Source organism: Phodopus roborovskii, unplaced genomic scaffold (assembly GCF_943737965.1).
Source record: "Phodopus roborovskii unplaced genomic scaffold, PHOROB, whole genome shotgun sequence".
NCBI lineage: Eukaryota > Metazoa > Chordata > Mammalia > Rodentia > Cricetidae > Phodopus > Phodopus roborovskii.
The window spans coordinates 648,079-673,139 of NW_026125059.1; the positions used below are offsets into that span (position 1 = coordinate 648,079).

General features: G+C 45.4%; 2 protein-coding genes across 2 annotated transcripts; both read right to left on the bottom strand.

Annotated features, from left to right (window-relative positions):
* Positions 1 to 1,416: 1,416 nt before the first annotated feature.
* Positions 1,417 to 4,144, bottom strand: Lime1 (Lck interacting transmembrane adaptor 1). Its single transcript, XM_051184415.1, has 6 exons — positions 3,697 to 4,144; positions 2,818 to 2,937; positions 2,585 to 2,642; positions 2,427 to 2,514; positions 1,968 to 2,329; positions 1,417 to 1,800 (listed from the first exon to the last, which is right to left on the bottom strand). The coding sequence occupies exons 2-6, from the start codon at positions 2,913 to 2,915 to the stop codon at positions 1,591 to 1,593; spliced, it is 816 nt and encodes a 271-aa protein (XP_051040372.1). The 5' UTR covers positions 2,916 to 2,937; positions 3,697 to 4,144; the 3' UTR covers positions 1,417 to 1,590.
* A 150-nt stretch (positions 4,145 to 4,294) lies between these two features.
* Positions 4,295 to 24,948, bottom strand: Zgpat (zinc finger CCCH-type and G-patch domain containing). The gene is made up of 6 exons (XM_051184402.1): positions 24,087 to 24,948; positions 6,593 to 6,726; positions 6,214 to 6,369; positions 5,403 to 5,522; positions 4,909 to 5,314; positions 4,295 to 4,709 (listed from the first exon to the last, which is right to left on the bottom strand). The coding sequence occupies exons 1-6, from the start codon at positions 24,665 to 24,667 to the stop codon at positions 4,571 to 4,573; spliced, it is 1,536 nt and encodes a 511-aa protein (XP_051040359.1). The 5' UTR covers positions 24,668 to 24,948; the 3' UTR covers positions 4,295 to 4,570.
* Positions 24,949 to 25,061: the final 113 nt, after the last annotated feature.

Below are 25,061 nucleotides of genomic sequence, written 5' to 3' on the forward strand. Positions count from 1 at the left end.
AGTCTTGGGGCACTAGTCCCTACCTCACCCTTTTACTGTCACTGGGATGTGCATAGAAGCCATTGGGAGCGAGGCTTGGTTCCTGAGGCTCCTGGGTCCACAGCCTTGAGGTTCTTGTGGCTTTGAGACTCCCAAGCCTGCAAGGCTGCCACCTATAGAAGGGCCCTGAAAATGGGGTGGAGATGGAGGCTCCGTGGAGGAGTTGGCCTGGGGACCCCAGACTCCACCTCAAATCTACTTGCTGCCCAATTCCCACACCACAGTTTTTGTGGACCACATGGCCCCACCCTAATCCTGCCCCCTGCTCTGGTGGCAGGAAGCAAATGCTTGGCCTCAGCTTGGGGGGGGGGTGCACTACTCACTGACACCTGCACACGCGCACACATACACAGACCGACTCAGCACTCCCAGCTGCCGTGCCTTCAGAGCCCAAAGTTTTTGAGGTCCCAATGCCATCTTTGCAGGGAAAGAAACTTTGGCAGTGCCCCTGCCCACCGGTGCCTGTAGTGGCGTGGGCACTGTAACCGGCATGGCGCTCTGTGACTCAGGCCCCAGGTAGTGATCTGCAGCCCACTGGGATCTGGGGAGGCTATGAACACTAGGTCCCGACCCTCAGAGCGGGGACGGGTCATGTTTGTGCAGATCCGACCCAGTTGGGGATGGGTGGGTGCTCAGCCTCCATGGCCATCCAGAAGCCTGTTACAGAAGGCTGGACTCTGGTACCAGGCTGGGGCTAGGCAGGTCGACCCCTACCTAGGATCTGGCCTCTGCCCTGTGGCACCCTAAGCTGCCTGACTACACCCCCTACGAGTTCCGCCCCAGTGCGCATGTTCATTGGCTCACACATGGCAAATATCCCAAATGGTTTGTGCTTCACCCTGTCACGCCCCTGGCAGGGTGCTCCAACTCTGGCTAGTGGAGAGGCTGCTCAGCTACTCCAGCTGACAGCCTCTACTCCAAGGACGTGCTGAGCATCCTGCAACAGGAGGACTGGTTCTCACCTCCCTTCCCCCAGGACTCGGTGCATGAGCTATTAGAGCTAGGAAGGGGTTGCACCTTCTTGGCCCGCCTCCTGGGAGCAGATTCTTTAATGCCAGACTGTCTACCTCTGCCTACTTATGTAATCTCAAGGGATGGTGGCAGAGGCTCCTGGAGGATCTGGGGGCCCAGGTCCCACTCTTCCAACTGACCACGCTGTCCCAGACCCTCCAGCCTGGGAAACCACCACAGCAAAAGGCTTGTTTGCCATTTTTCCTGCCCACTGACATCTGAGTCTGACAACCAGGTCATGGCCTCAGGGGCCAGGGACCAGATATGAAGAAACTCTCCCAAAGATCAGAAAGGGACATCTATAACCCTCCCGGAAAATTCCCACTCCAACCTTTCCAGCTTTCAAAAAAAGCAACGAGAGCCAACTTTATGTGACAGAGATTTAATTAGGCCACAAGGACTGAACCTGAAATTTGTGCTGTCAGCTGTGGGGGTGGAAGGACACAGAGGGATCTGCAATCAGACCCTGCCGAGGCAGAAGCCTTGGTACCCTTACTATGTCAATGCATGTTAATAAACAGGATGTGAAGCCTCGACTGCTCAGGGGCCCACCTCCCTGATGCTTTCATATACATTTTCTAAGGGATCTTGGTTGACATCCTGGCCCCTGGGAGTGATGGCCTCATACTCCACATCACTCTCAAGGGCCAGGGCCAGAACTGCTCTCCCACCCTGGGGGTCTGGCTGATCTGTGACAGGTCTTGGTTCTCTCCTTTTAGGCTTGCAGACCCTGGAGTACAGGAGATCCATCTGGAGAGAGGAAGCAAACCGAGGGAGGGCTCGGCATTGTCCTCTGCCAAGGGTGGGCTCATTCCTGCCTACCCTACCCTACCCTACCCTACCCTACCCTACCCTACCCTACCCTACCCTACCTTACCCTACTTTACCCTACCCTACCCCACCCAGGTTCACTTTACCTGAGGAGCTGGGATCATCTTGGCCTTCTGCTGTGATTCTTGGTAGCCCTGCTCTGTCTCTTTGTGCTTCTGGATGCAGGCATACTCGGCCCCAGGCCCAAGCTTCGCACAGCTAATGGTCAGCTGTGTTCCAGCCCACACCACAGGGCTAGCAGCCAGGCTGGCCCTGGGAATTGCAGCCAGCCCCACATTGGAATAAGTGGCCTCAGGGCTAGTAGAAGGTACAGTTGCAGGGGCAGCAGGGGGGGCCCTGGGCAGCTGCCGAGGTGGGAAGGCAGAGGGGGTTACCTGAGACCTGGTGCTGCCCCTGGATACCTCCAGCCAGTGTGGATGCAGGAGATCCATGCTAGCAGGCCGTGGGGCTAGGGATAAGATCAAGGCAGAGGTCACTGAGGGGCCAAGGCAACAGGACTGGCCCCAGTGGGCCAGCCCTACATGAATGGCCTCCCAGGAGCTCACCTATGCTGCGGCGTGTGCCTTGGTGAAGCTCGTGCAATCTTGTGTCAGACTTGCTGAGGGAGCAGAGGTGGGTCTGTCTCAGCAGTGACTAGGGGCAAGGAAGGCTGGTTGACTCCCTGCTGTCCCTGCCCTGACCCCAGGGACAGTCTGGCACTCACCATTTCCACTGGTATCAGACTGCCCTGCAGCCCAGTTTGTTGCCTTTGAGCCCGCTTCCTGGGGGCAAGAGTGCCATTAGTCCAGTAGGCAGAGGAGGGCGCAGGGGTGATCAGAGAGATGCTGGCCCAGGCTCAGTGTAGAGGCACACGCAGAACCCTCACGTGGACTTCTCTGTTGTGACGTCTGACTCTGAGCCATGCATGGTGAGGGCAGACAGAACCCAGGCACATACCTGTGACAGGCTGTGCACAGTGCCCACAGCCAGAGGAGCAGGGAGAAGAACCCCAGGACCAGGAGGGCTAGTGGTGCTGAAGGCACTGGTGGCCTCATCTTGTAAAGCAGGAAAGGGGACCTGGGGACAGAAGAGATGAGTGCTGGGGGCTGATTGAGGGACCAGTGCACACCTGCAGTTGTTTGCAGATCGTGCCCAGATGGTGGGTTCTTCCTCCCTGGTTGACTCAGCACACCGGAAACCCCCAGGCCTTGTGTTTCTGCCCTCCCCACAGGCACCCACCTTTTCTTCTCTAGCTAGGGTTTCTGGTAAAAAGGTGAGGCCCTGCCTACTCCTTCAGTTATCAGAGATGGCTGTGGAGATGGAAGAGCACGGCCAGGGCAGCCATGACCCTACCAAGGCTACACTGGCTCAAACCCATTACCTGGAGGGAAATCTCTGATATCACTCTGACTTTGACCACAGACCACAGCTCCAGCCACTGCCCAGGAGTGACCCCTTGTGTCAGGTGATGTTCTTGGACTACTCACCACAGAAGCTAAGCAGCTGGGAGTGGAGAGGGTCACTGAACAGGAGGAGCTGTTATGAAGGCAAAGTGTCCCTGCCCGCCCTACTCCTCCCTTCCCAGGGTCCCTGCTTTTCCTGGAGTTGCCCTTAGAAGAGCTGAGCAAGAGGTGAGCAAAATGAAGGTGAACAGTGTGGGGGCCTGTCTGTTCAAGCTTGGGGTGTAGACATCTCGCACAGAGGGGGCCCAAGTTGACTAACCTGGCTACAGCCAAGTCCCAATGGGCTGATCAGGCAGGCCCTGTCCCTCCCGGACCCCGGGACATGGAGAGGCTTGGGGACTGGCTCAGGATGGAGGTTGGGGCAGGCACTCACCAAGGCCACTGTGGGGTTGCTGCTTGGCCCGGTCTAGGACAGCCAGGAAGGTCTTTGTGGGCTGCTGGTGAGCTCCCCACCTCACTTCCTGTGTCTCTCAGAGCACCTCCCAGCAGCCGCACAGCTCTTACACAGTCGCTCTCACAGTCTGCTCACCTCCTCACGTCCCATCATGGTTATTTGCCATCAACAGGCAATTATCACAAAACTCCACCCCAATGAGGCAGATACTCATAAATGAGGTGGACACAGGTCAACTGGATGGATTATCAGTGGCAACCAAAAACCAGAAATGAACCCCAAACCCCCCCGAGTCAGGCCTGCCTGCTTTCATCACCGATTGTGTCCCCAAAGGTGTTTCCTCCTCATCAAGCCCACCTGTTTGTGAGTACTGGGCACTGAAGGGCCACCCTAAGGTCTTACCCACTTGGTCAGAGAAGGGAGAAGGAAATGCTCCTCCTTTGGACTCTTGGGTCTTGGACAGAGGCAGTGGCCTCATTTGGGGATCCCCCCACCTGTTCCCAGCCCACCTGTCTGTTGCCAGGACCTACACAGATTCATTTGTCCCCAGAGATCCTGAAGCCAGTTTAGTCTCCAGTGAGAGAAATGATGAAACCATTTTAATGTCCTCTCTAAGGAGATAACCCAAGACACCAGTAGATGGGCAAGAAAGCGTTCAAACACCAACCCTGACGCCCCATGCGTGCTCAGTAGCACTCATACACTTTAGGCTGACAAGGCTCAATAAGGGACAGCCTAGGAATGGGCTGGCCCCTCTTCCATGTGCTGTTTAGGTGTCAGGGTGACAGCTGTCTCTGTGCCAAGGCAGTTTGGAGTTGGTTCCAGGGCTCTGTCCACAACACAGGCAGGGCTGCTAGAACTCCGTCATCTTCCTGTGGGTGTCTGCCTTCCGCTGCTCCCTCTGTAGGCCAGCTTCCTGAGCACGCAGCTGACCCAGCTTCCGCTGGGCTCCCTCCAGCTTCTCCTGAAGATGGGCTGTTGCCATGCTGTGCCTAGGGAGAGCCTGCTGGTCAGCATTATCTCTGGCTCCCACTACCAGGCCCCTAGCTGCTGTGGCCCAATGCCCATTCTCCAATATTCAGACCACCTCAGACTCAGGTGACCTGACTGAGATCAGGTGACCTTTAGCAGGTATCCTGCGGGGATAGCCACTGGAGCCCACACTCTGCCTCAGCTGGACCCCACACATACCGGCCAGCATTCCGGGTTAGGGCCTCCTGGATGCCCCGGATGTCCCGTTGGGTCCGCTCAATCTTCTCCTCAGTCTGGAAGAGCTGCAGACTCAGAGCCTGTTTGGCACTTTTGCTGGCATGATACATGTCCTTGTTCCTTTTCCCTGGAGTGTCCACCCCAGCATCTGGAGTCCCAGATGCCTGGCTTTGCAGTTTTTCATTGAGAAAGTCAAACACATTCCGAGGGGGTGGGCGGCCCTCGGGTCTACCACCACTCCTCCGACATCTTGGAGGCCTATTGGTCCCAGCCTGGCCTCCCTTTGCCTTCTTCTGTAGTATCTCTGTGCACTGGTCCAGTGATTTCCCTCTAGGCAACACTACGGCATGGATGGGCTCCACTCGGCCCTCTGCATGCCGCCCCAGACCTGGGAAAGACAGGGCCTTGTGCTATATCTGCCAGACTCGTGGGCTATGTTGGGGCAGCCCTCCCATCTCGGGGCAGCACTCGCTCACCCTTGCCAAACTCATAGCCCATCTTGAGGAGGAGTTTGGAGCCAATGCCCCGTGTGTGCACCTCCCAACCAGCGAAGGCAGAACTGCAGGTCCCAGTGTTCTCGGCGTTTGGTTCCACCACTGCAGGAAACAAGGGGACTCCAAGTAGTGGGTTCTAGCTAATGCTACCTAAGAACTCAGTTCCTAGGTAGGGCCTCATCTCCTGGAATTCTGGTCCCCTCAGGTCCCCCCAAGAATGCTGTGGGCACTCCTGGCAACTCTGCCTTGAGAGATAGCTGTACTGTAACCAACTTCACTGCTTCAGCTTACTATATATATGCCCCCAGGGATAGGAGCTCAAAAACTACCAATTCACATCGCAGGTCCCTGAGACACCTTCCTATCTTCTTTCTAACCAATCTCTCCGAGGATTATATATTACCTAGTTTCATTTCCTGGACTCTCTACTTTACCTAGACACATTTTCCATCTGCCAAGATCTCGTCTGCGCTATCTACCAGGCACCCAAGCTCTAGATCTGGGAAGCCACCCTTTCCAAAACTCTACATTCAGTGTGACTCTTTGGCAGATCTAGCACCAACATTCCCTTCTCTCTGGCAGTGTGGTGTCATCTTGCTTCAGGGAGTTCTGACTGATTGTTATATCTGTTTCTTAAAGGCAAAAGCTAGGTCTCGAGTCTTACCCGGGGCTATCACACACTCTCTGGTTCCTCAGGCCCTCTCCTGTGATTACTATGCTAAAATACTGGATGCCTGTCTGTCTAAGCTATTCCCTCACCATCCTGGCTTCTGGGCACTGGTCCCTGCCATACCTCTGGCATAGCTGGAGTCAGCTGCATCACCACTGTCTGAGTCAGATGACTCTGTAGCCTCGGTGCGCAGGGGAGGCAGGATACTGTCCCCCTCTACCACAGCCTCCTTCAGCAGCAGTGAGTCAAACTTAACAGTATAGTAGCCATTGTCCACATCTAAGGTGATAGAGACAGGCTGTAGGTTAACAACTTTACAGGTTGGGCAACCAGTTAGGAGCAAAGGGAGAGACAGGAAGGGAAGGGGCTTGGGACAAAGACAGACTTGTTCCTCTTGGGCCTAGACGAAGTCAAAGCCCAACCCAGAGGAGGTAGAGAATGGCTATAAGAAAAAGAGTTTCAAAAAGGGTCCCATCAGGTAAGTCCTTGTGGGCAGTCTCACCAGTGATCCGTGCTGGGTGCCAAAGGCCATCCTGGTGCTTGGCCAGACATGCAGAGCCAGTCTGCAGTAAGCTCAAGTCTGGATCCTGGAAAGGACGCAACTCATCCACAGAGACCACCTGCCCATGGGAAAACCTGTACATGTAAACACAGAAAACAGTGGCTTAGACATGGCCCTCTAGGAGCAAGTAAGCCCAGAATCACAAAGACCATCAACAGGGCACTGCCTATAATGGAGTGGAATTCAAGAAGCCAAGATAGGCACACCAGCAAAAACATCTACACTTTCATACCTATGGAGTTACTTCTCTCTCATATACATACATACATGTTCATATACTCCCACTCACATACTCTCTCATGCATATACACACACATATTTATGCACATATATACCTACATATCCATATATACAATATCTGTCACATACATGCATGCACATACTACCATATAACTATGCACACTAAACACACATGTACACATGCATATAAATGCATAGAATATACCCACATACATACATATACTCTAAAATACACACTGGAATTTTCTCTCTTAGGACACACAGGGCTACTTTGGGGAGATGGCTTGTGTTTCTATCAGCTTTCTAGGTTAGGGTGATACTGTGGCAGACAGCATTGTGACTATAGTTCACAGCTCACCAAACACGATGCTCTCGACACTAATATTCAAGGCAGATGTGTTTGTTAGGAATTGGGAAACAATGAGTCCTCTCTGGGCATGGGCACTTGGAAGCCCAAGGCAGGGTAGTCATGAGTTTGAGACCACCCTGGGCTACATGGAGAGATCCTTTCTCAAAAACTGAAATACAAACTACAAGACTTAGTTACAACAATGGTGCCGTGTCTCTTATGTATCAGTGCACCTGTAAAATTAAAACCAAAACCAAACCTGACAGAAAATAAAGAGGAAATGTGGAGACACAGAAGATTGCAATCATGAACTTTGCCAAATAAAGGCATGAAAAAAGCTAGCCACCAACTACCACTACATCATTTCAGACAGGAAGTTGTTTTAACTCTGAAAGAACAGCTGAGGGGATTCACTCCAGGATAGCTCGGGGGTTCTTCATGAGCAGTAATGGGTGGGCAGGAAAAAAGAGGGAGATGGAACAGAGAAAAGGTCAGAACTTGCCATAGCTCACTCCTACAGCCTCTGCAACCACATGCTCGGCCAGGATTCCAGGAAGTGCCTTCTCACACCAACTATCTTAGACACACAGCTAAATGGCATCAACAGCTTAAAACTGTGCTGACAAAGTACAGTAAAGACTGGCTACAAAGTCCTGTTCAACTGAGAACTGGGACCCAAAAGGACATGTTCAAAGGGTTTATTCTGAGTTTGATCCCTGGGACTCAGATGATAGAAGGAAAGATTGGATTCCCACGAGCTGTCCTCTGATTCCATGCTCTCACAGTGGTACTTGCATGCCTCCATATGAAATAAGTATTTTTAAAGGGGACTGAAGAAATGGCTCAACAATTAAGAACACCAGCTGGTCTTACAGAGGACTCGGGTTCAATTCCTAGCACCCACATGGTGCCTCATAGCCATCGGTAATTCCAATTCCAGATGATCTGATACCCTCTTTGGGCCTTTGCAGTTACCAGGCATGCATGTGGTTCATAGACATTCGAGCAGGCAAAACATTCATACACATAAAAAAACAACAATAACAAGAAAAACAACAACAAAACATGCTTAGGATCAGAAGTGTTTCCAATTTCTATTTTTTAAAAAATATTAGTAGTATTATATCAGTGTGCAAGAAGCTTTGGATCTGAAGGGGCGAGGATGCTGGCTCAGTGGGTAAGAGTACTCACTGTGTGAGTGTGAGGACTCAAGTTTAAAGCCCTAGTGTCCACATAAAAAAGTGGATGTGGACCTGAATGCCTAGAACCCAGTTGCTTGGCAGAAGACAGAGACAGGAGGATTGCTGGGACTTGCTATCCAAAAACCTGAGCGTTCCTGGCTGAAAGACCATGTCTCAGGAGAATAAGAAGTGAGAGAGGATACTCAATGCCCTCCTTTGCTTGCACACACAAAATTAAAAGAAAAAAAAAGTTTTAGACTTTGGACATTTCAGATTTTGGATTATTTGGAATAGATGTTCCAGAAGTATACTTTTTTTTTTTTTTTTTTTTTTTTTTTTAAATCCATTAAGTGCTTGTAAGAAAGGATTTTGAGGAAGTAATAGTGTTTGCAAAGATTTAGCTACAAAAATTTATCCTTCATTTTTAAAGTTTTACTTAATTTTAATTTATGTACATGTGGCTGCTTCTCTCCATGTATACCACATGTGTGCAGTGGCCTTGGAGACCAGAAGAGGGTATTGGAGTCTCTGGAACTAGAGTTGGTCCAGAGGTTAAGTTTAGCAGACTTCAAAGCAGATCCATAAGTGGCACATACCTTTAATCTCAGCACTAGGAGGCAGAGGCAGGTGGATCTTTGAGTTCAAGACTACAGTGTGAGTTCCAGGACATCTGGGGCTACATAGAGAAACCCTTTCTTGAAAAACCAAACCAACCAACCAACTAAACAAACCCACTGGTATTTGGTAAAACAAAACACAAGTCTACAAATTCAAGAAACTTACTGTGTTGGCTACTGTTCTATTGCTGTGAAGAGACACCATGACCAAAAACAACTCTTAAAAAAAAAAGAAAGCATTTAATTGGGGATGTGCTTACAGTGTCAGAAGGTTAGTCCATTATCATCATGGCAGAAAAAAGACAGGCATGGCCCTAAAGCAGTAATTGAGAGCCTTACATCCTGATCCATAAGCAGGGAGGCAGGCAGGAAGACAGAGACAGACAGACAGACACAGAGGGGGGGGAGGGAGGGGGAGGGAGGGGAAGAGAGAGAGAGAGAGAGAGAGAGGGAGGGAGGGAGGGAGGGAGGGAGGGAGGGAGGGAGGAAGGACCTGGCTTTTGAAATCTCAAGATTCACCCAAAGGGACAAGTCTCCAACAAGGCCACATCTAATCCTTTCCAAATAGTTCATCAACTGAGAACTAAGCATGCAAATGGGGTCCATTCTTACAAAAATCACATCTAAACAAGTCATAAATTGGTAAGGAAAGCCAAAGACAGAAAACATCAAAAATAGCAAGAACCTTAAAAATAGCAAGAGGGAGGGGGGGTTATTCTTCACATATAAGGAAGTAACAATTTGACAGTAACTTATCATTAGAAACCATGGATGGATGTAATTTAAGAGTAGAAACACTTGTTAAGCATTTGTGGTGTTTGAGCCAACATGGAGTGTGTGTGTGTGTGTGTGTGTGTGTGTGTGTGTGTGTGTGTGTGTGTGTATGTGGGGGAGGGAGGCTGTCTAAAACCATTATAAATTATTTATGATATGGGGCTGGAATAGCTCAGTGGCACAGCATTTGCCTAGCATGCACAGACTCTGAATTCAACCCTCAGTATCTCCCATCCCAGTGAAAGAAATTATAAAAAGGAATTAAATAGAAATCCTGGTTGTGAAAAAGTATACTAACTGAAATGAAAAAGAGTTGAACTGTCAGAAGAAACTTGTTTTAATAAAATCTCACTCATTGGATTTTACCAAAAAGACTTGGGAGCCAGATAGATGTTGGGGTCAACGCCTCTAGATCAGAGACAGCTCCCAACTGACCTTTCTCCTTCGCTGACATCCCAGAAGTCGCCTCCTTCTCCTGCGCAGTCTCAAAAACCTCCTCAAACTAAAATGTTCCTCCCTTCTACTTCTTGGGCATCTAATCTATCCTCCTGACTCCCTCTTACTCTCTGTGGTTTTTTCTTAATAATCCTATGTCCGCTTCCTGTCAAATGGTTGCCTGCTCCACCTCTCGACCTACGGTTGACTTTGTTTAATCCCATTTACAATATTGAAGCAGAAAGTTCTTGGATTAAGGGTGTGTGCTAGGGCTGAGCCACACAACTAGAAACAGGTTTTTTCCAGCAACTAATGCAATCTCAGAGTTCACAGTGTGATCAAATATCCTGCAATAGAAACTGAACTTGAAGACAAGGCTACAGTATATATCTAACATGAAGACTAGAAAGTAAAGATAAAGAAAGGGGAACAGAGCTCAGGGGACTTACGGGTACATCAACAAGTATCATGTAAACCAACATGCACACAATTGGCGTTCCTGAAGAATAGAGAGATAGCAGCAGAATATTATTTAGATATTTCAGTGGTTGAGAACACTTGCTACATGAGCACAAAGACTAGAGTTTGGATCCCAGCACCCATGTAACAAGCTGACATCCACATGCAATTCTAGTTCCAAGGGGAACAGAGACAGGAAGATCAATGGGGCTTGCTGGCCTATCTGGGTCACAACATATAAGCTCTGGGTTCAGGAAGGGACCCTGACTCAAAGGGAATAGGCAGACTGATAGAAGACACCTGATGCCCTCTTCTGGACTCTGACATATGTGTAGGGATTATAGGCATGTGCCATCACACCAGGTTTATACAGCCCTAGGAATAGAACCCTGGCTTTCATGCATGCTAAGGAAGCACTCTACCAATTATGCTATATCCCAGTCCCAGGATGCAACTTTTAATAGTAATAATACACAGATGAGTCTATACAAGATCAGATTTTGTTTATTTGTAAGGTGTGCACTTTATTAAACTGGCCTCAAGTCAGTGCACAGGGAAGCCCTGGCTGTCTCAACTCACTCCTAGGGAGACAACGTCTTCATACATCAAGTTCAGGGGGGGGGGGCGGGGAGGAGAGGGGGAAGAAGGGTCATGATGGCTGACCATTCAAAAATAAAACCAAAACAAAACAAAAAAACAAGTATTAAGGTAAAAGATTAAAAAATTTTTTTGCAGTACACAATTTACACAGAAGCAATACTGTCACCTCCCCAGTGTGGACTCAGCCATCCTCTAAGGAATAGGGGTGGCTTTTGGAAAGGTCCTGCATCAAGAACAGATTAAAAAAAAAAAAAAAAAAAAAAAGACTAAATTGGTAGTGATTCAAACTTTAAGACATTAACCACATACTAGAATAACTATTAAGGAAATAAAAGGGCTGGAGAGATGGCTCAGCAGTCAAGAGTACTAGCTGCTCTTGCAGAGGACCTGGATTCAATTCCCAGCAACCATATAGCAGCTCACAATTGTCTGTAACTCTAGTTCCAAGGGGCTGATGCCCTCTTGTGGCCTCCATGGGCACACCAGTGGCACACAGATACACATGCATGCAAAATGCCTATACACATAAAAGTAAGTTAAATAATAAAAAAGAAAATAAAAAGTATGCAGAAAAGTGATCTGGTAAGAGAAAAAGAAAACAATAAAACAAATGACAAACAAAAAGATGTAAGATACACAGAAAACAAATATCTTTCCTCAATAGTCACTACTTTAAATGCAAATGGGTTAAACACTAAAAGGTATGGATTAGGGGCTAGAGATGGCTCAGAGGTTAACGGCTGCTCTTTCAGAGGTCCTGAGTTCATTTCCCAGCAACCGTGTGGTGACTCACACCATTTATAATTACAAGCTGTAATGAGATGGCTCTTCAAACTCAGGAGATGGCTGTTTTTCAAAATAATGGAAAACAAGCATTGTGAAAAATTTCTCTACTATTATAACCTATATTTTTAAGGATAAAATGACAACTTTGAGATGGCCTAAACTATGTAAGATGCTGTCCCCCACCCCCCCAAAAGTATTTGAAACTATCTACTAGAAGAGCATACTTCTGAGAGGCTCATCTTAAACCAATCCACATTAAGATGTATTGTGAAGCTGGGTGGTGGTGGCACAGATCTTTACTTCCAGCACTCGGGAGGCAGGAGCAGGTGGATCTATCTCTGTGAGTTCGAGGCCAGCCTGGTCTATGAAGTGAGTTCCAGGACAGCCAGAGCTGTTACGCAGAGAGACCCTGTCTTAAAAAAAAAAAAAAGGAAAGAAAAAAAAGATGTACTGTGAAAAACTACTATATTTGAATGTTTGTTTTATTTTTAATTATGTGTGTATGTGCTTGTCTGTGTGGGGAAATGTGTACATGTAAGTAAAGGTACCTGTGGAGGCCAGAAGAGGGTATAGGATCCTCTGAAGCTAGAGCTGCAGTTGGTTGAGCCACCCAAAGTGCATGCTAGGAACAGAAAAAGGTTCTCTGCAAGAGCAGTGGGCACTCAACCATGGAGCCATTCTCTAGCCCCTACACTACTAACATTTAAAGAAATAGAGAAATGTGAGCAAATAATTTTTTCTTTTAAAAAATTGAGAATTTCATACATTTATATAATTACACTGTTAGGGGAATGTGGGTTATAAAAATACTTCTGACAGTCATCAGTCACCATCACTGGTGTTTATGTGTTTAATTCTGAGGGTCATGTATGTACAGAGGGATGAGACAAAGCAATGGCGGAGGGGAAGTGGCTAGAGAGATGACTCAGCAGTTAAGAGCACTTACTATTCTTGTAGAGGACCCAAGTTTGGTTCTCAGCACCCACATTAGGCCTCTCACAACAGCCTGTAACTCCAATTTCTGAGTTCCCAGTGCCTTCTTCTGGCCTCTGCAGGCACTGGCACATACATGTGCAGACACAGACACAGATATATATACACACACTCCTGTGCCCTTAAGAACCAGATCCAGAAAAGAAAACATGTGATCTAGGTGAAGGTGCTTAAGAACACAGTAGACATTACAAATACAGGTGTTGCTTGCTGGGCGTTGGTGGAACATCTTTAATCCCAGCACTTGGGCGGCAGAGGCAGGCAGATCTCTGTGAGTTCGAGACCAGCCTGTCTACAAGAGCTAGTTCCAGGACAGCCTCCAAAGCTACAGAGAAACCCTTGTCTCAGGAAAAAAACAAAAACAAAAAACAAAACAAAAAAAAAACCAAAAACCAAAAAAATTACAGGTGTATGATTTTATATGTACGTTATATATGTTATGTTCACATAAATATATATGTCACCAGCATTTGCTATTTCTGCCCTAGAAAGGATCTCAAAACAATGCCTTGTCAATGATAATCAGCAAGGTGGCACCTGTACTGGGAGTCTTAAACAACCCTTATGTGAACGGAAAGCAGAGAACACATTTGGGCAGGAAGTTATGTGACCCAGACAGTAAGGAGGCAGCCAGTGTTAGCTGGCTCAGATCAGGACAGGAAAGTCAAAATGAAGAGACCCCACAGGCCAAAACTGGGGGCAATTTGAAGCTCAATGAGGATTAGAAAAGATCCATTTTAGAAGAAAGCAGTGACACACGCCTTAAATCCCAGCACTTGGGAGGCAGAGGTACACTTATCTGGTTACGTTTGAGGCCAGCATGGTCTACAAAGCTCCAATTAGTGGCATGACCACAGACAGGGAAATTACACCAGTGTCGAATAGAATAAGGAGTGATGAGACGTCTTCAGATTTGGTAAGACACCTGGGAAGTCCTTAAGGAAAGAGTTAAGTAATATTAAAAGGAAAAATTTTTCCCACGTTAAGGAAGGGAAATATGATGCAGGTGTTAGGACCCTGTACAGTTCTATTTTAGATGCTTGAAAATAGAAGCAGAAAATGAAAAGATAAACGACTTAACTGAGATTGACATAAAACTGATTATATTCTTAATAGCTATAGTGGTTTTTTTGTGCCAAACATGAAAAGTTGAAAGATACAAGCATTAGAAAGACTTAAATGAAAATAAGAAAAAACTGAGATTGACATAAAACTGATTATATTCTTAATAGCTATAGTGGTTTTTTGTGCCAAACATGAAAAGTTGAAAGATACAAGCATTAGAAAGACTTAAATGAAAATAAGAAAAATACTCAGACATAGACAGAGGAACTTAGTCAACAACCGACAGTGTCAGCACAAGATGTAATGAAGAGGGTCAGGTTATTAGAAACCAACTTTAGTTTATCCAGTAACGACACAAGAACTACACGGAGACTAAAGGAACCCCAAGGATATCCAGCAGTTAAATGCAATCCTATAGAAATATGAGATTTGAGAAGACTTAAAGAAGCAGCCATTTAATATTGTATGTATTCACCCTGTGTGAAGCAGCTGTTAAAATGCATGGGCAACTCAGAACAGAATTATCCCCCACGACTTGAAAGATTAGGCAGCAACCTTACTGGAAGCTGGTCCTCAGTTAAAAGGCCAACACGGTAGGAAGAGGAAGCTAGGGCCAAAGAACAATGATATAGGGCTAGAGGTACTGCCATTCCCAAGATCAGCTGCTAGCTGAAGGCCAATGCTAAATTAGAAAGGCAACTTAAATTTGATGACCACACCCTGGCACTATGTTATTTAGCAGCTTTAAATGCTTGGGACAAGGTTGAAGATTCAGGAAAAGAGGTCTGAGTCATTTACTAAAATTATACAAGGTCCAAAAGAAGCTTTTTTGCACTGACTTTTTGCAAAGACTGACTTCAGCTGTAAATAGAATACTATCAGATCGAGAAATCAGACAAATATTAATCGACTCTTTGGCTTTTGAAAATGCTGATTCAGAATACAAACGGGTGATTAGGCCTTTAAAGGCAAGATCAGCACCAATAAATAAATGGACTAGAAATACAGCTAAGGGCTTGAGAGATGGCTCAGAGGTTAAAAACACTGGATGCTTTTTTAGAGGTTCCCTAGTTCAATTCCCAACAACCAAATGGTAGATCACAATTACCTGTAATGAGATCTGGTGCCCTCTTCTGGCATGCAGACATACATGCAGGTAGAATACTACATATATATAATAAATAAATCATTAAAAAAAAGTACAGCTGATATTGAATCTAAAATTTATGATGCTACTATGATAGAAGTGACTTCTAAAAGTTAAGAAAACCCAAAATGTCCATTGTTTTAACTGTGGCAAGCAAGGTCATTTGAAAGGGGATTGTAGGTAATTGTTCTTAGAAACAATGTTTTTTCTAGAGATAATCCAAACAAAAGGCCCTAGTTTTTTTTGGAGAATGCAGAAGGTATGGCAAGGGCCAGCATTAGACTAATAAATGCAAATCAACAAGGGATAGGCAAGGTAACACTAAGGGCCTCCTGAAGGCCCCCATATCAAATTCAATTCAATCATTCCCTATCAGCTTCAGAGAAACTCATCCACAGAGCAATTAAAGGACTTAATGCCTGTTGTTAAAAACCTACAGTGCTCTCTGGGAGTGATTAAGGATAGAACAACTTTAGTAGATAAAACAAAAAATTAAGGACAAAACAAATATTTTGGCAAACTGATGATCAGAGACCAAAGGTAAAAATACAAAAAAAAAAAAAAAAAAAAAAAAGGCCATGCAACTGTAAGTTTGCTAGACACAGGGGCAGATGTAACAATACTTTCACCAAAATCGTGGCATCTAGATTGGCCTCTTTATGTGGTAAATATTCAGCTTCTAGGGATTGGAACTTTACCTCAGATAAAACAAAGCGCAAGATGGATGAATGTATAGGTCCAGAAGAACAAATAGGAAAATTAATGCCATATGTGGCTAATATAGCCATGAATTTATGGGACATGATTTGCTGCAACAATGAAAAACACAGACAACATTTCTCCAATCTCAGAAACAAACCATAAAATAAAGAATGCTTTTGAGAGAAATATTAGAAGGTACAAGCAGGGGCCTGGAGAGATGACTCAGAGATTAAGAGCACTGGCTGTTCTTCCAGAGGACCTGAGTTTAATTCCCAGCAACCACATGCCCTCTTCTGGTGTGCAAGCATGCATGCAGACAACTGTGTACATAATAAATAAATAAAATCTTAAAAAAAAAAAAAAAAAGGTATAAACAGAACACAACAGCTGTTTGTCTTTCAAAGATACCAACAGCCCTGCCTTTAAAATGGTTAACGGACAAACCTGTGTGGGTGGGCAGCTTTGACACCAGAGAGAAAACAGGGTTAGAGCAGCTGGTACAGGAGCAACTAAACACCCAACATTGAAGAACTGATGGGTCCTGGGAATTCTACATTTGTCAGTAAAAAGAAGTCTCGAAAACGGAGACTGTTAGCAGATTTAAGAGCTATAAACAAGGTGATTTAGCTAATGAGCTCCTTACAGCCTGGAATTTCTCAGACTTATTATCTAAGGGATGGTCTATTATAATGATTGATTTAAAAGACTACTTTTTTTTTGTTTTTGTTTTGGAGACAGGGTTTCTCTGTGGCTTTGGAAGCTGTCCTGAAATTAGCTCTTGTAGACCAGGCTGGCCTCAAACTCACAGAGATCCACCTGCCTCTGCCTCCCAAGCGCTGGGATTAAAAGTGTGCACCACCACCACCTGGCAAAAAAAAAAGGAACAGCAGCTGTGGAGAGACATTGGATAGTAGAAAAACCCTGCAGAATTATATCCTGATATTGTAAAGATGTGTTGACCTCAGAATGTATACCGGGCTATATGTCACATTGGGGAAGAGGTTTTACCTTTGTTTCCACATAAGAAGAAAAACTGTGGATACCATTGAGATTCATAAAGATTAGATTTGGACAGGTGAGACCTTCTGAATAGGAGAGGTGAAAGTTCATCCGGCAGCTTGGTCATTCAGTCCAGACTAATTTATAAAGACTAACATACCTTTCATTTGATTAGGTATGAAAGAATTTTAAAAAAATTTTTTTTGAAAGATAATTTACCAAAGGCATATTTGCCTTACTGGTATGAAAGAAAAAAAAATAGATTTTCTTAACCCACATGTCTTAATTCTATGTTAGAATGTTAGACTGTACATTGCCATGTAGCCCATACCATCTTGGACATCAACTCTTAATCTTCTTCCTAAATAAATAATATTTTTTGCTGTTTGGTATTAAAAACACAGTTAAGAGATTTAAGATGTTTTAAATAAATTTAAAGTGTTACTAAAGTTCAAATTTGTTTTCTAAATTTCTGAGAGTTGGAATGATTTGTTGCTAAAATAAAATATTTGAGTAGGTTGTTGACAGTCCATGACTTTAATCTCTCTCCCTTTTTGGTTTTTCTCTGTAGCTTTGGAGTCTGCCCCGGCATTCACTCTTGTCGACCAGGCTGGTCTCAAACTCACAAAGATCTGCCTGCCTCTGCCCCACAAGTGCTGGGATTAAAGGCGTGCAGCACCAGTGCCTGGCTTTGGCAGACCTCTTTAAGTTAGTTTTCTAAATTCTAGAGTTACAGTGAACAAGGACAATACCCATATATAGCTCCTAATTGGTATATTTGCATACTAAAAGAATCGCATACCATATTTATAGATTATTACTAGAAGACAGTCTTAAATTCAAAGTAAATGTCCTTTGATATCTAAAAATGAATACACTTTAACCTTGAATTTATATATAAAAAGAATATAGGTATATTTATCTACACATACTAAGGTATATTTAGTTTCAAAATTAAAGAAATATTTTGAAAGATATTTTCTATTGCCAAAAAACATTTTGCCTTAGCAAAGATTTAACCTGAATGTTGTATAATAATCTTTTTGTACACTGTGAAGATGTGTCACTATGATTGGTTTAATAAAAAACTGAATGGCCAATAGCTATACAGGATTTTCAGGCACAAAGATTGCTGGGAAGAAGGGCAGAAATGCCGAGATGCAAAGGAAGTACCATAGGCAATACAGAGTAAAAGTAACCAAGCCATGTAAAAGAATGTAGATTAAAGACATGGGAAAATTCAAATAATAAGAGCTAGTTAGAAACAAGCCTACGCTATTGGCGGAGCTTCATAATTAGTTATATGTTTCCATGCCATTTTTTTCTGAGCTGGCGGCTAAAAACAAAACAAAAAAACCGAGGACAAGGTGGTGGTGGCGCACGCCTTTAATCCCAGCACTTGGGAGGCAGAATCAGGCAGATCTCTGTGAGTTCCAGGCCAACCTGGTCTACAAAGTGAGTTCCAGGACAGGCTCCAAGGCTACACAGAGAAACCCTGTCTTGAAAAAACAAAACAAAAAAGCCTGAATACATATGGTGTCCACTGTGGGGGCTGGAGAAAGCTAAGAAATTTTTGGACAAGGAGCTGGATATGGCTTTCTAGTCCTGGAGTCTCTCAGGTGGGCTGGTGCGCAGGGTACAGAGATGTGGTTACTGGCTGCTCCCTATAGGCTAGAGCCATGGGCTAAACTGAGCTGTGTGGTGCCTGGCACAGCAGTTTAAGATTTGTCTCACTCCATCAGAAAATACTGCAGATGCTTAGTAAAGTCAGGTCTAGACACAGAAAACCTCTAATCAGCTTACAGTGTGTTAAAAAAAAAAAAAAATGTGCATAGGCTTAAAAAACGAAAAAAGATTAAAGTCTTTAGAGAGAGTAAAATAAAAAGGATAAGCCACATAAAGATGTAAAATACATAGTCTGGATCCTATATGGTGTCTTTTGACTTTAAATTTTTTGATCGCTAATGAGCAAACACAGCTGCTGAGAGGTATCAGATTATGGAAACTGCTAAATTAAACCAACCTATAAATTTCTAAAAATGCCTTAACTTCAGTATCAGGGAAGAGATTATGCTTTTATTTCCACAAAAAATAAAAGGCTGTGGATTCATTCAAGGTTGATAGAGGTCAAATTTGATCAGGGGAGATCCCCTGAAAATCATGGCTGTAGACATAAAGAAATAAACTTAGAAAAACAAATACACAGTTAACGTATAGTTTACCTGCTCAAACACAGAATAAAATACCTTTTAACTGACCTGTGCACACCCCACGTTTCATACTTGTGTTAATGCAGATGCGTATGTTACTTTTGAAAGTTTATGTGTTTTCAGAGCAAGGAAAATGGGTGGGTCAGGTGACCCAGCCTCTCAGATGCCTCTGTTGCAGTCTCCTCAGAGTTCTGCATCCAGAACAGCTTCAAGGCTCCTGGCTGAGATGGTTCAGCCTCACAGACTATTCTAGCCAGGACTGCAGATAAGTCTTATGCTTTCTCATTACAAAAAGACTGGACAACAAATGTTACTCCCAGGATTTGACCATTAACCCAATTTTCCCAGGGCCCCCTAAAATAGCCAGCACACCCAGACAACAGGGAACAGTCTAGAGAATAAAACACCCACATTCCCAAGAGGTGAGGTGGGTGGGTAGGTGGCCTTTGGTTATTTGGTGGGTTATGGGATGTTTGTCATCATCACTTAGGAGGTTTGGTTACAAAGGTGGTGGCGCACGCCTTTAATCCCAACACTCGGGAGGCAGAGGCAGGTGGATTCTGTGAGTTTGAGACCAGCCTAGTCTACAAGTGCTAATTCTAGGACATCCTCCAAAGCCATAGAGAATCCCTGTCTTGAAAAACAAAAAACAAAACAAAAACAAATTATTACTGGTCATGGTTAAGGAAAAAGCTAAACAAAGGAGATTAAGTTCAGAAATCTTTTTTCTGAAGGAAAAAAGGGAGATATAGTATATAAATGATGGGATAAACAACCACTAATCTCAAATATTTTACATTGGTATGGATTTTTGTATATTGGTACAAATTTAAGGTTATTTTTGTTATACTGCATATAAGCTTTTACTTATCTAAGGTATTATACCTTTGCAGCTAATTTTTAAGATTATATAAAGTTTTAGTGTTTGAAAGCTATCTAGGTTATTAAAGAAACACAGGTTAGTAGTCATCCATAACAAACTACAGTCATGTTAGGTAGTCAAATAGAGACATGTTTTGAATAGATAGATGGTCTTTACACACTTCAAAAACCTACAGAACATGAAATAGTTGTTATGTACTTCAGCTCTCTAAAAACATTAGGGCTGTTCCCAACAACAGAAAGAACAAATGAATCTGATTTGTTGGACTGACAGGCTTACATTGTATACTGGTTGACAAGGATGGAACACTCAAGAAGTCCCTAATCTCTAAATTCTGACTGGTGAAAAATGCTATTTGTAACTTGGCAACAAATGTTTATGATTTTTATGCTTACTTGATTCAACTCATGGGTGACAATTCAACTCCCAAGTTTGTTCTATAGCCCTGATTGGTCAGCCCCTTCTCCTTCCCCCCTTCTTTTGTGTTGTTCTGCATTAAATCTTGCCTTGCTGTAACTTCTTGTGTCTACTTGGGATGATTTGGAGCCACAGACCACAACAAGCTAAGTGACAGCACCCACCTCCAGCCTCTTCTGCCACCAGGTTCTTACACAAACAATGGGCACCTTTGAGGTCTCCAAGAAGATAATACAACCCTGCAATAATGAATCCACCTGGATTGTAGTAACACCACTAAACTGCCACACACCATACAAAGATCAGCTTCAGACTACAAACTGCTCAGGAAATTCAAATTGCTGAGTTTTCGTGTGAGACTGACACCAACACTTTCCAGAACCCTGAATTCAGAAATACTTAATCCTAAAACTGACAAATACAATGAAGTTAGACACTGTGGAAAGCTAGGCAGAAATAGCTTCATTATTGTAAACATTTTTTTTTTTTTAAACTTATGTGGAAAGTTTATTGGGGAAGGCAAGACAGTGAGGGAAAACATATGAGCAAGAAAGAGAGACAGCTGTCTCCTCAGAGGACTGGCAGGAAGAGTGTAAACAGTTTTACTGTGTTAAAACCTTTCCTTTTTATTTAGACAAAAGGGGGAAATGTGGGATTTGATCACACTGAGCCCTGAGACTTCACAGCTTCTAGCTGTGGTGTGGCTCGGCCCTAGTACATACCCTTAATCCAAGAGCTCTCTGTTTATTGTAAATAGGACAGAATAAAAACAGCATTCCATAGGTTAAGGGGTAGAGCAATCAACCAGTTGACCAAAGTAATCATAGAGAGTGGAGGGTAAGGTAAGCCAGGAGGTGGGAGAGAGAGATGCACTGGAAGTAAAAGGGAGGGAGATCCAGTTGCAGTTTTTTGAGAATGAGGAGAGAAAAGCTCTCTTTCTGGGATGACAACAGAGGAGGAAGCAGCTGGGCGCTTTCTCTGCCTCTCTTAGCTAGCAAGGTTTTCACCCCAGCATCTGACTCCCAAATCTTTAAAATCTTTAAAAACAACTTGCCTCCTGATAAATGAATTGCTCCTAGTCTTACTGGTGGGATTGGAACAGGGTTTGAGCAAGTGATGTTATCTGGTTGCTAATACCCTGAAACCACAGCAACAAGTGTGGTCCTTTAGCATATATGTTGACTGATGAGTCAAACGGGCTGATTCTTCAATAAGGACAGGGCAAGGGCAGGAAAGACCTGGAGGAGCTACAATCAGGGCTAGAAAATGGACAGTACTGAACTATGATGTCTACATCACAGTGACACCTGAGATACAAGCTACAGAAACACAAGAAGCACTCGTTATAAAAGTTTTGAATCCCAGCACTCAGGAGGCAGAAACAGATGGAGCTCTGAGTTCAAGGCCCTGTCTACAAAGGGAGTTCCAGGACAACTAGGGCTATAGAGAAACCCTGGCTCAAAAAACAAACAAAACAACAAAAAGCCAAACACCAACAAACCCCTCACACCTCCCCCAAAAGTTGTTTTGTCTGTTGGAGAGATTGTTTGGGGCCGAGATACAAGGCAAAAAACAAACAACCTGAGTTTGTTTGTTAAGGAATCTGGGGTGGCTGGCAAATGACAGCTGTGATCTGAGTTTGACAGCTATGGTTCACTTTATAACAGTTCTCTATGCTCTAGTTCCTATATCTGAATTTATTTTACATCACACAGTAAATAGTCCACTTGTGCCATTTTAGGGTAGGTCTGCATTCTATTCTCACTTGCGACTGGACAATTCTCACTTACTTTGTAGAGGAGAGGAGGAAGATGGAGATTAATATTAGCAAATGTGTGAAAATGATCAACTATTGAGATGCCATTTGCAAATACATGTGTCTACAGAGAAGATTATACACTGGAAAGACATACCAAAGTTATGATAATATAGGTGGAATTGGGGGTAGACAGATACTTCAAAATTTTTTCAAATGTATTTTTAAGAATCTAAAGCAAATTCAAGAAAACAACTCATTAGTCTTGGATGGTGGTAAAGATGGTGTTAGATCTTTTACAGTTTTTTAGTTCTGCACTAAAAGCAGCTCCAAATGAAGTGGTCTCAGGGCCAGCAACATTGTACCAATCACTTAGTGCCTTGGTGTCTGTCTCTCCATCTATAAAATGGGGTGGGGGTTGACAAGATAGTTCGACAAGTAAGCCCGAAGACCTAAATTCAATACCCAGGACCCACATGGTTGAAGAGAGCCTACATTCAAAAGCTGTCCACAAATGAGCAATATGGTATATGCCTGTGCACATACCTATAGGGTTCCTGCACAGAGCAATGAGCATACGTCCATCAGAGAACGCACTCAGATGTATTAAATCTCTCATCACAGGGCTTCCCACAAAACAACTATGGCAGATAAAGCAGCCCCTGGTTACAGGAACATGTGTATTCTTGGAGAAACCCATTGAGCACATTGATCACTTATGCACCTATCGACATGAGAAGGAGAGAGAGCACGGGATATGCCAAGTCTCCTGGGATCTAAAACATAAAGATGTGCAGAGCCAAGCTAGGTAGCATGCAATTGTAATCCTAGTCCTTGGGTGGGTGGGTGGGGGTATAAGCAGGAGTTGAAGGCAAGAAGTTCAAGAATTCAAAGTCATCCTTGGCTTGAACAAGGAGTTCAAGACCAGCTTAAGCTACATGAGATTCCATCTTAAACAAAAAGTAAAAAAATAAAATGTGCAGAGTATAGATATAACCATGGAAGTAAGAGCTTAAAGTGATGTGAGGGAACCACAAACCAAGGAACATAGGTGGTCTGTGGAGGTTGGAGAGATGGCTCAGTGGTTAAGAGTATGTAATGTTTTTGAGGAGAAGACCCAAGTTGTTCACTGCCAGTAACTCCTGCTTCAGGAGATCCAACTCCTTCTTTCAGCCTCCTCAGGCATCTGAATTCAAGTACACATGCCTATTGACAAACACACACACATACACATAACTAAAAAGAAAAATAAATACATAGAGCTTCAGAAATGACTTGGTGGTTAAGAGCATACTGCTTTTGCAGAGGACCTGAGTTTGTTTTCCAGGATCTATGTTGGGTAGCTCATGACCACCTGGAACTCCAGCTCTAGAACATTCAACACCTTCTTCTGGCACCTGTCCTCATGTTCACATACCCACACAAATACACATAATCAAAAATAAATTTTAGCCAGAAGTGGTGGCACACGCCTTTAATCCCAAGCACTTGGGAGGCAGAGACAGGCAGATCTGAGTTTGAGGCCAGCCTGGTCTACAGAGTGAGCTCCAGGACAGCCAGGACTACACAGAGAAAAGCTGTACCAAAAAAAGAAAAATAGAAAGGAAGGAAGGGAGGGAGGGAAGAAGGAAGGGAGGAAAGAAGAAGAGAAAGAGAGAGAAAGGAGGAAGAAAGAAAACGTAAGTAAACACACAGGGAACGCTTCTGTTAAAGCTCGCCCTTCTATCAATTCTGCGGGGTGGAGAACAGGTCGTGAAGGCGGCAGGCCACAGTAGTGGTCCTGCTTGAGTGCCCCTCATTGCTAGTAGCAGACGGCTTTACCTGCAGTTCTCCTTGAAGCGGCATTTTCCCTCCAGGAAGAACGGGCAGGGCTTCAGGGATTTGTGGGTAGGGTACAGGTAGAGTACGCGGACGCAGGCCGAACCATCCTCTGCCTCTTCAGTGCCTACAACCATTGCGTTGTGATACTCTAGCGTGCCCCACGCGCTGTGGTAAGGGGCATTCACTTTAGCGCCGCTCAGCTCCTCCTGATCCGGATCCTCCACGGCTTCCTCCTGTGCAGGGGAGGTGGGTCCCGGCCGCACCTCGCTCCCAGAGACCGTCTCCGAATCATCCCCGGGGGCGACGGGCGCCTCCCCTTCCTCCGCCACAGCCTTCTGGAAAGCCAAGTACTCAGCATCCTCCTCTGCTTGGTGCTCCTGGTCCACTGTAGCCAGCAGCTTGCTCTTCCTGACCGACAACAGGCTGGCCTCGGTGAGCTCAATCAGTTCCTTCAGGTCGCCCTGGAGCTGGCGCAGGTCCGCCAGTTCCGAGGCGTCCAGGCCAGCACCAAGAGCCAGCTCTACCTGCCCGAGCTGAGCCCGGTAGGTCTGCAGGGCAGTCTCCAGGTTGTCCTCGTCCATCCCTACACCGCGCAGGCTAGTTTCGGAACCGCTAAGGCAGACGAGACCTGAGGGAAGAGCAGTCAGCAGAGCTCAGGACGCCGCCGCCCCGCCCCCGGCCGCCCGAGAGGCTGAGGAGGACCTCGGCGCCGCCAAGGGAGCTGCAAGTATCGCACCGCGTCCTCTGCGGCCCGCAGCCCCGCCTCCCGCCGGTGCTCGCAGCCTACAAGGGCTTCCGGCCTCGCCGGCAGAGCCCTCGCGCTAGCCTTCCGCCAGCCGCGGGCGCTTCCGCCCGAGAGCCGATGCTGCCGGAAGTGCCTGCGTTCGGGAGCCGCCAGGACGGGGCGCGCGGGGGCCGCCGGGATGCGGCTCCGCCCGTACTCACACCGCCGGCCGGTGTCCCGTCAGGCACCGC

Bases quoted from the DNA above. Each gene is read 5' to 3' on its own strand.
- Zgpat (XM_051184402.1), bottom strand. From the start codon at position 24,667: ATGGACGAGGACAACCTGGAGACTGCCCTGCAGACCTACCGGGCTCAG. The intron at 6,727-24,086 runs GTAAAGCCGTCT...TTACATGTACAG, and splicing joins CGCTTCAAGGAGAACTGCAG to GTTTTCCCATGGGCAGGTGG. The intron at 5,523-6,213 runs GTATGGCAGGGA...TGTTTCCTGCAG, and splicing joins TGACTCCAGCTATGCCAGAG to TGGTGGAACCAAACGCCGAG.
- Lime1 (XM_051184415.1), bottom strand. From the start codon at position 2,915: ATGAGGCCACCAGTGCCTTCAGCACCACTAGCCCTCCTGGTCCTGGGG. The intron at 2,515-2,584 runs GTGAGTGCCAGA...CCTTGCCCCTAG, and splicing joins GTCTGATACCAGTGGAAATG to TCACTGCTGAGACAGACCCA. The intron at 2,330-2,426 runs GTGAGCTCCTGG...TCTTATCCCTAG, and splicing joins AGGCACACGCCGCAGCATAG to CCCCACGGCCTGCTAGCATG.